The 10705-nt window shown below is 38.0% G+C and overlaps 1 protein-coding gene across 1 annotated transcript; it reads left to right on the top strand.

The window, feature by feature from the left end:
- The first annotated feature begins 2848 nt into the window (after positions 1–2848).
- On the top strand, positions 2849–3665 carry LOC129743824 (uncharacterized). The gene is made up of 3 exons (XM_055736024.1): positions 2849–3045; positions 3108–3463; positions 3530–3665. Exons 1-3 carry the CDS (start codon positions 2896–2898, stop codon positions 3645–3647), a joined length of 624 nt encoding a protein of 207 aa, XP_055591999.1. The 5' UTR covers positions 2849–2895; the 3' UTR covers positions 3648–3665.
- The last annotated feature ends 7040 nt before the right edge of the window (positions 3666–10705 follow it).

The raw sequence follows: 10705 nt of genomic DNA, 5'->3' as shown, positions 1-10705 counted from the left end.
TAGGCCCGAAGAAATATTTTCAAATACTCGCATTGTAAATCCATCATCATGGCGTCATTCTGTGCCCTTCTATTTTGCAACCAACATGGCGTTAGTCAATTCAATGCATAACAGCCTTTTTATAGTCAGATAAATGGCTTATTAGTTTTATAATGGTTTAATTATGACCACATAAAAATCTAAAATTTTACGTTTCTCTCGCAAGCCAACCAATTACGCGCTTAGAGTGAGTTCCTCATATCTGAGTTGTTTATCATTAGTACAGTAAATGGGGACAGCCTTTTTGAATGAAAATGGATTGTTTGTGAATGACAGGTGGAATAAACCATGAAATGAAGTCAAATTTCTCTGTTTAAGGCCATCTTGAAATCCAAGATGGCGGCTTCCGCTGAACTCTAAAATGTTGCAAATGACTTAAAATCGCATGAAGTTCCAACAATATTGGTATTGGGTGAAAGAGCTAAACGAGTAGAAGTTGAGTTTCGCTATCTGACGCCATCTTGAAACCCAAGATGGCGTCATCCACTCAACTTTGAATGCTGTAAATGACAAAAAGTCGCATTAAACTACCACTATATGGGTATTAGTTGAAAGGGGTAAACTAGAAGAAGCTGATTTTTTTTCCGACGCCATCTTGAAATCCAAGATGGCAGATTCCGCTGAACTTTGAAATGGTGTTAATCACTGAAAATCGCATGAAAGCCCCACAATATGGGCATTTGTGTGAAAGGGCTTAACTAGAAGAAGTCGAATTTTGCTATCGGATGCCGTCTTGAAATCCAAAATGGCGGCCTCCACTGAATTTTGAAATGCTGTTAATTACGGAAAATGGCATGAAACTCCACAAAATGGGTAGAAGTTTAAAAGGATCATCAAGTAGAAGACAAATTTTGCGTCATCAGGCGTCATCTTGAAATCCAAGATGGCGGCTTCCGCTGAACTTTAAAATGTTGTAATTGACTTAAAATTGCATGAAACGATATAAACGGGATAAACGAGTAGAAGTCAAATTTCGCTATCTGTTGCCATCTTGAAATCCAAGATGGCGGCTTTCGCTTAACTTTAAATACTGTAAATGACAAAAAACGCATTAAATCGCAACCATATGGGTATTGGGTGAAAGGGCTAAGCAAAAATAAGTTGATTTTATCCTTTCCAATGCCATCTTGAAATCCAAGACCAACACACATAACTTATCGAAAATGTTTAAAAATTAGAATTCCAATTCGAATATGTGCTATGTAATCTGATAGTGTCCTGTTTCAACAGCTTGACTGAGTACTTTCACTAAGTTGTATGGCGGTTTAATAATCAGGCACTGAGTGCGATTGTAGAACACGCAAACTTCTACGTTTGTATTTTATTATTGTTTAAACAGAGCATTCATAACTCTTTTAAATAACTAAAACAGTATGTTTAAAAAAAGCTTTTTAGCGCTTTCAAAACTATCTGAAAACATATGGTCGATTCAAAAGTATAAGCATTTTGCATGACCTTAATTCAACCGTCATAAAACGAGCTGCAATAAAAATGCCATAATAAAACCAAAATAAAATATCCAAATGCAAGTTAGCTTAATCTTTGTTACTTGAGATATAACATGCTCAATGAAAAATAAACGCTTATTTTATAATTGGCTTTTGAAGGGATAATTTGAAAGTAAGAAGAAGAAGTTATAATTTTTTTTTCGATTATAGTCGTTTTAACATCTTTATGCCATTCGCGATTTATATCCACGATCCAGTTGGCGGACAGTCATTGTTAATTGCTTTCCAAAATGTTATAAAATTATACAATTTTACAATTTCAAATATAAAGAAAAGTATATCAAAACCGATTTCGTTGAATTTCTTTGGAAAGAAAGCTGTTGATGTTATTCCACATTTCCTGCTGCATATAAGCCATATGAATGAATGCTCATCAACTTGAATATTTTTCAGAACAAGAGCCTCGTTCCGAAAACAGAATTCTCAGAATGTTTCATGGTTGGCTTTATATTTTTGCTTCTTCTCTCTTTTCGAATTCCATGCAAAACACTAGCGAAGTAGAAGTAGATTTGGTGGTGTGAAATTCTCATAGCATATCGGATCCAGCATAAAGATTTGCATATTCCGGAAGTCTGAAAACAAGATAGGAGAGGGAGGAGGGAACCATAATTATGCTACCGAGTCGAAATGTGCTTGTGTGTTCTTGTGTTTTCGGAAGCATGCTTAAATTTTCATTAGATATTTTTCGACTTCATGCTGTTACTGTTTCTGCAGAAGCATCCCGGAAAAAGTGGAATTCTTGCGATTTTCCTACGCTTCATTAAACCATTCAATGGCTCTTCGTTAGTCGCTGTTTTGGGACAGAATCGATTTTGAGATGTTCAAAGATATGAAACTTTTTCTGTGGGTCTCGTAGTCGCAATCTGCAGCGCACAAAAAGAAATTATCGATTTCATCACGACGAATTCGGATCCTGGAAAAGTGACTCTTGGTGTTTAATGTCATGGAAGTTATTTTTGGGAAACTGTGTTTGATTCTCTTGTACTAATTGAATTTTTTAATTCCAGTTGAAGATTCTCGAAAATTGTAGAAATTTCCACTTAATACCAATTTTACGTATATTGGATATGGTATTCAAAACTTGTTAAATGATTTCAATTTCTTTGAATAGGAAGGTTTCGTTTTTTTTTCTTAGCAATAGGCGATGAAATCGCTGACGAGTTTGTGTGATCGTTTTCCATGAAAGAAATAGGATGCAGCGAAAATTCAACTCAGCTTTTTACAGATCTCACGGGTTTTTCTTAAAGAGAGAAAGAATAACTTTCCCATTCCATCGCCGAAAGTCATTTTCATCAATCGAAGTAGCAAAGACTTTTAAACATCACACTTCAGGCAATTTCGATCCAAAATGGAGCTATGCAAAATTCGATCAGAAATTATTCGGAAGCCAATTTGGTCCAAAATTGATTCTAATGTACCAAAGCAAATTTCATGGTTAGTCGAGAGAACTCCAATTTTGCCTACCAGACACAACTCTCAGATCTGCAAGTCAAATTCTGTAAGTACGATTGTCACTTAAAAATATAAACAAATCATAACCTTTTTTTTGTTGCTGAAAAGCAATCGGTTATTTCAGCCAATCAGACAACAACCGAAAAATCTGCTGTCCCATTGAAAAAATCCAACTCAGAACAGCTTAGATTGGTCGATTCGAAAAGTTCAAGCGAGATAATGAAAAATCAATTGGAACGCCTTGTTCGGGAGAATGAAACTTTGAAGCAACTCATCCATTTGCTTCGTTCAAGTTTAGATGAGTGCCAGTACCTGGATCAGGAGAATCGTCGGATAATCGCTCACTTAGAACTAGAAGTTCGATGTCTCCGAGAACAGCGAGAATTCCTAAAGTATCCCGCGGAACAATTCCGTCCCAGGGAACGATTGAGTGACTCTTTGGAAGGGCATCTAGAGTCTGTACCGTAAGTGTTTTCAGCTTCTAAATATGGTGATGAATTACAAATTTGTTTTATTTTCTTACTTTACAGAGAGAGCAATGAGCTCAAATTTTATCTAACGAATGATCGGTTGAATTTCGAAGAACTGAGAAAACAAAAACGAGCTGAAATAAAGCAGCGAATATTAGTTAAGAAATATTCCATTTGATAGTTGTGTGTTTTAAGGAGTAAATAAATTATTCAATGTGTAAAGTTTAAAGTTTTTTCACATTTTTTCCAAGAAAATGTTTAAAGTTTTATTGTTGTTTGTGTTTTGAACACATTATTCAAAGTTTCATTGAGCGTGTATTATTATTTCATATGGTGAACACATTTTAATATTGATTTTCACATTCATACTTGTCGGATTCGGTGATATTTTCTTCAATATCACAACCTAATTGGTAATACCTTTAAATAAAATTACACCCAAAAGCGTCTGTCGTCACGAAAATTCGCCAATAGACTAACCCTTGCTCGTTGCTCGTAATTCGTTATCGTTTTTTCCGTTAGTATTTCTTTTTCACTCACACTCCTATATTTAACTTTTTCCGTTACTCGTTTTGTTTCACTCATCCACTCAAAATCGAATCTCATTCTCTTCACGCTTAGAAAAGACTAACCAATATATCCCAATTTCAACATTGATAATATTAGCTTGCTCATCAGTACTCTACAATACTAACCTAAGGTTCATCTGTGCCTAAGGTCCCAGCGCTGATTTTTGACGATTGGTCGTCAAAACTGATTTTAACTCATGATCCCAAACCAGCTTTTCCATTAAGGTATTTCAAAATTACATTATGTCTGGGAATCTGAGGGCGCAACCTCCAATGGATAGATAAGGGTGTGGTGAACAAACATTAGTATGGGGCGAAACAAAAATAATCATGTTTAGAGGTTCCGCAAACGTGATTTTTGAAAAAAATCCACTTCACGAAAAAATTTATTTAAAAAACTTTAAATCCTAAAATTTTTACTAAATTTATATTTTTTAATTTTTTTTTTAGGTTTCAGAATACACGCGAAAAATTAAAAATGATCCAAATTTCTAGCACAATTTTTAATCGGCACGCTATTTTCTAAGGAATTTTTTTTTTTGGAACACCAATTTTATCTTCAATAAACCAAATCTGTAACATGGTTGAAGGCTTAATAATATCACTTGGATATTAATGGGGAATGCCTTGTCGCCTTAGTATCAATCCGTTGTAAAACTGTCAAATTTTTCGATTCTTTGGAGCACCACTCGATCACTTAAACTGAGGTGAAGCCGAGTATCACGGGCTTTTTTTTGCCGGTGGACCCATCGTTTGATCCCTAACATCGGACTTTGGATGGATTGGAGACATGAAGAGGTGGATTTCTGGGTTACACAGTTCTTGACTGGTCACGGGTGCTTGATGCAGTACCAACCTGCGGTGACACAATCGAGACACCAGAGCACGTATTGTTCAACTGTCCGAGGTTCGAAGGGGCACGCGCTAACATGCTTGCCGCCTGCGGACTAGACACGACAGCCGACAACATCGTGCGGAGGATGTGAGAGGATGCCAATACTTGGCGCGTGGTCATCGAAGGGTTCACCAGGATCATAACTGCCCTGCAGAGGAGTTGGAATCAGCATCAGTCCCCAACCGGTGTAGGGTGACTCCTTCGTCGGGGAGCATCTGAGTAGTGTGCGTCCGAACCTGGCAGTAAAGCATACAAAGATAAGACTTTACCTTCTGCGTATGCCGAGCTGTCTGGTACGTCGTGATACCTCCACCGATACCGTCACGGAGTATCCGAGTCGAACGTGCCCTCTGCGACGGAAGCTGTGAAGATAAGACAAGACCTTCTCCGCAGTCGAACTCGTAGGGAGAAGAGTATTTACGCCGCGAAATACACGTGGGTAGAGTGACTTCAAGTCATCGGCTGGTGAGTCACTCGAGTCGGTGTAGGATGACGTCTTCGTCGGGTATCATCCGAGTAGTTTCGTAAATCCCCGAACGTGTGCTGTGAGAGGGACGTGTCAAAGATATCCGATCAGGGGAGCACATCAAAATAATAACTCAAACGTATCTCACCAAGATATTTGCATCTGATTCAGTTATAATTAAGTACTCCAAATTTTCGATTTTAAGTTTCTTCAAACTGAATTATATCTTATTCTGATTGACAAACTTGAATGGTGTTGAGCTCATATTCAATGATCAAAATTTTTTCAGATTGTTAAAATATAAAATACTTACTTACTTAATGATCCCGCACCGATCCTCCGGTGCATAGGGCCGTGGTAAAAGACCTCCACTGTTGACGATCCGGAGCCAGCGTCTTCACCTGGTCCCAGTCAAGATTCTCGTCGACAGTTTGGATTGCAGCGGCTAGGCTTCGCCGCCACGAGTTTCTGGGCCTGCCTCTTCTTCGATGACCATCTGGATTCCAATCTAGCGCCTCTCTGCAAATCTCGTTTTCATCTTTTCGCAGCGTGTGCCCAATCCATCTCCACTTACGTTCCCGAATCTCGATTTCTAGCGCCCTTTGATGACACCGGCGATGTAGTTCCTCATTCGAGATCCAGTTGCCAGGCCACCAAGCGCGGATGATCTTCCGCAGGCAGCAGTTTACAAATACTTGCAGTTTTCGCGTCGTCACCGCATATGTGCACCATTATATCTTATTTTGATATACGTACAACTTTTTCTGAAGCACGGACATCGAAGTCAACGGCTCAAACCTTACATTAACGAGTTTCGCTCAACAGATTCATAAAATTGAATCAATCTTTTGGGAAACCAAAAATGGGGCATGGTTTTATCAAATAATGTGGTTTATTGACCTTCCACGGTTGCCATGGACCGAGTGAATTTTAGGAATTATGTTTTAGGAATTATGTCGTGAGACGGAATACTATGTAAATAAAAAAAATGACCTTCCACTAGAAAATTTTCTCGAAGCACTCATATCTTGATGAGTTATAATTTTGATATAATTTATTCTGTCCAATATCAAACTCTGCTATCTGAACGAGATATAATCTTGATAGGAGCATATCAAAAACTGATATAATTTATCAGTTCATCAGATCGTATAGATTTTTTTATATAATTTGAGATATTTTATTTAACATCCTACGAGTACTGAATTATAACTCATTTAGATAGAAAAAAATAAGTATCGAAATATCTCATTTTGATATAATTTTGTTTTTCCCTCTTGATCGGGTAAGCTGTTCTCAACTGGCAAACGGACTGGCAAAGAGGAGAGGCTAAAGAATCTAAACTAAGCGGAGCCAAGATATCGAGTCGTTAGAGGAGAGGTCATTGGTCAGTGTAGTGGTCTCTATCAGTGGTAAAAGCGAGCCTCGAGCTACGAGTAAAGGCCAGACCTCGAGTCGTAAGAGGAGAGGTTCTTAGTCTTGAATCGTAACAAGAGGCTGAAGTTTTGACTTGAAATTGAGTAAGCCTTCGATCAAACTCATGTAACTTATCGAAATTTTTTTCTATACGCTCAGTGCTGCTCCCTTCTGAGAAGAGGCATCTTAACAGGCGACTAAAATAGCTTGTACACTAGACTAGTTCATTTTTCGGCTTTTTTCGCTGATCACAACGCCACTTACAAGGTTTGATCCTTATTCATTTTCAAGTACTCTGGCCAAATTTGAGCTCATTTGAGTAAGTTTCCAGCGTGCGCTAGGAGTTTTATTGAAAAAAGTCCATTTTTCTGGAAAATTTCCGTAGATGTGTTCTAGCAAGCTGTTGTTAATATAAAATGATAATTTTATAGTGCTCGGTGATTGGTATGACAAGCATTCGTATGGACCTGTTTTAGATAATTGACTAAATCAAACCGAAAAAATTTAAAAATTCATAAACTACCAACTTTTACAGAAAATTTACTTACAAGTTGAGAGCTTAAAATCAGTAGTAAATAGAAAAAAAAATATTTTCGATATAAACTTTTCATAAAAAGCTAGCCCTATTTATAACCTTTAATTTGATGTATAACACTTAATGATCGCAAGAGTGCTAGCAAAGTTATTCAAATATCTATGCAACAAATTTGATTTGATAAAATATTTTCCATTCAAGTTTGCTCCACACCAACTTGTGCACAAGAAAGGATATTTTATTCAATCAAGTACTCCATGACGGGGCCAGGAGTTAAAAAAAGCGCGCGCTTTGATCAAGTTGTAAGCAAGTCCTCTTGATGCCACGTTTTGCAGGTTGCATGATGCTAAAACTTGAATGGAGACAACATTATGATTCAAAGAATGTGATGTGAATGTTTGAATATCTTTGCTTGTACTGTTGCGATAATTAAGTGTTATACATCAAATTAAAGGTTATAAATAGGGCTAGCTTTTTATGAAAAGTTTATATCGAAAATATTTTTTTTTCTATTTACTACTGATTTTAAGCTCTCAACTTGTAAGTAAATTTTCTGTAAAAGTTGGTAGTTTATGAATTTTTAAATTTTTTCGGTTTGATTTAGTCAATTATCTAAAACAGGTCCATACGAATGCTTGTCATACCAATCACCGAGCACTATAAAATTATCATTTTATATTAACAACAGCTTGCTAGAACACATCTACGAAAATTTTCCAGAAAAATGGACTTTTTTCAATAAAGCTTCTAGCGCACGCTGGAAACTTACTCAAATGAGCTCAAATTCGGCCAGAGTTCTTGAAAATGAATGAGGATCAAACCCTGTAAGTGGCGTTGTGATCAGCGAAAAAAGCCGAAAAGTGAACTAGTCTATTGTACACCCTCCATAGGTTTGATATGTCTGTGGTTAGAGTATTCAACAACGTTAACGTCAAATAACATACAAAATTATCAAAGCAACAATTGTTCGTATTCGCACTGTTGGTATCAATTTCAACATGCTTGTTTTTATGAGCAAAAAGATTCCCAATTGAGCATTCGATTGATGATTTTCTTCTCGAACAGAGTAAAATAAGAAAAGCTGAGTTTCGGTTTAATTAAAATTGAAATCAAGTGCTTTCCGGATGGCAGTATAAGCAGTATAGAGTTAAGAATTCGTCTAAAAGATCAACCGAAATATATTTTCACCATTTAAAGTATTGTAGATGGCTCTGTAGTTCTAACTTCCTTCAGATATACTTTTAAAGCTGATTTTTTTTCAAGACACACATTGGTTACCATGGCTAGATGTATGAATCTTGTTTCTGGAACCCTTAAGATGGCATCGCCATCATCGAAGGTCCATATATGTAGAAGAATGATTGTTCGTGGCAAAGCCTTCTTCCTTATCTTGAAGTGACGGTATCTTTGCTTCGATGCAGGTCCGGATGGGAATTATGACCAAAGCAAAAAAAAAATACTACACACCCCAGATAACCAGAAATCGTAAAGTAGTGTTCATTGTAGATTGTATAAGCATCCAGTATAGATTGGAATTGTATAAACATCATGTTGTACCTAAACCAAGTTATATTTTATCGTTTATGGTTTGTATAGTTCATTATATACGATAACAATTTGTTCATCGTATAGAAAGTTCAATAAAGTTGTATTGAATCGCAGTAGAATTGTGTAAAGCTCAATATTTGGTTCCACAGTACAATCTTTCATGCTTGCGATCTATGATGACATATTATTTTCATGAAAGGTCGTACATTAATGTTGAGAGCATCGTATTATGGAATTTAAACAATCTATTCGTACTTGTCATTCAAAGTTGCTTATTGAGATAAACTTAATCGGTAAATAATGGCAAAATTCGAAATCTTTGACGAATTTTGTTGCAAAAATTAAGGCAGTTTCAAATAAGAAAAAAATTATAAAAATGATAAAAGTGACACATACAGTTAGCGTTTTACAGTGAATTTTCTTATACAACGTATCTTGAGATACATTTTCAATAACTTATGTAACCACTGCGCATAAAAAAAATCTAGGTGTACACAGCTAAAATAATTAGCACACAACTTTGTCAGAAATATTGGTTTAATATATTCAAAAAAATGCATTGCAAAAGACGAAACGTCTTGCAAATATACTGACAACACTGACAACATCTGTGTATTGCAGATTGTCGAATCGTTTAACAGCTCAGCAAATAGCTAGCTGATGATTTTGTGGCAACAACAACATGGTGATCGGTGGATCGCTCTTCCCCCATCGACCAGCACATAAGGTCACTTGGGTATCCCGAGATGGCCGAACAGAAAATCAAATTGACCACATCTGCATCAGTCGAAAATGGAGAAGGAGCCTTCTTGATGTCCGCAACAAACGAAGCGCAGACATTGCATCCGACCATCACCTCGTCCTTGGCGAGATACGACTGAGGGTTGCGCGTGTCCAACGGCGCGAGGAGAAAGTCGGGTGTCGATACGACGTCCGCCGGTTGGAGAATCCAGAGGTGAAAAGGGCATACGTTGAACAGCTAGAATCCCGAGCCTCGGAACTGCCGACAGACGGAACAGTCGAAGAACAGTGGTGTGGAATCAAGAATGCCTTTATCACGACGAGCCATGGTACTCTCGGTAAAGTTTGTGGAAGACGAAGTGAATGGATGTCGGATGAAACCTGGAGGATGATCGATGATCGGAGAAAGGCGAAAGTCGGAATTGAGCAGGCATGTACCGGGTCAGCCAAAGCAGCCGCCCGCTTACGATATGCGGAGCTGGAAAAGGCAGTTAAACGAGCTTGTAGACGAGACAAGAGAGCCTGGACAAACTCCCTAGCCGAAGAGGGAGAAAGAGCCGCCGCCATTGGAGATATCCGATTATTATATGATATTTCTCGCCGCCTTAGTGGTGCAAGGACTAATGCAAGAATGCCGCTGAAAAACCGAGCAGGTCAGCTGCTGACAGATCGAACAGATCAGCTCAAGCGTTGGACTGAGCATTTTGATCAACTTTTCCGAGTTACAAATAGCAATGGCCAACAGAACCCGCAGCTCGAGGCGCCCACAGTAAGTCGCATTAATGGCGTCAACTCGGAAGCGCCCACGCTGGCTGAAATAGAAGCGGCAATCAAGGACATGAAATCCAACAAAGCGCCTGGAATCGATTGCATTCCTGCTGAAATGCTCAAAGCCGACCCTGCCTTGTCAGCACAAATGTTGCACCGTCTTTTCGCTGACATTTGGGATACTGCAACATTCCCGGCCGACTGGATGCAGGGTATCCTCGTAAAGGTCCCAAAGAAAGGAGACCTAACAGAGTGCGGTAACTGGCGTGGCATAACTTTGATCTGTACAACCCTTAAA

Source organism: Uranotaenia lowii, chromosome 2 (assembly GCF_029784155.1).
Source record: "Uranotaenia lowii strain MFRU-FL chromosome 2, ASM2978415v1, whole genome shotgun sequence".
NCBI lineage: Eukaryota > Metazoa > Arthropoda > Insecta > Diptera > Culicidae > Uranotaenia > Uranotaenia lowii.
This window is presented reverse-complemented; position numbering and strand designations above follow the sequence as displayed.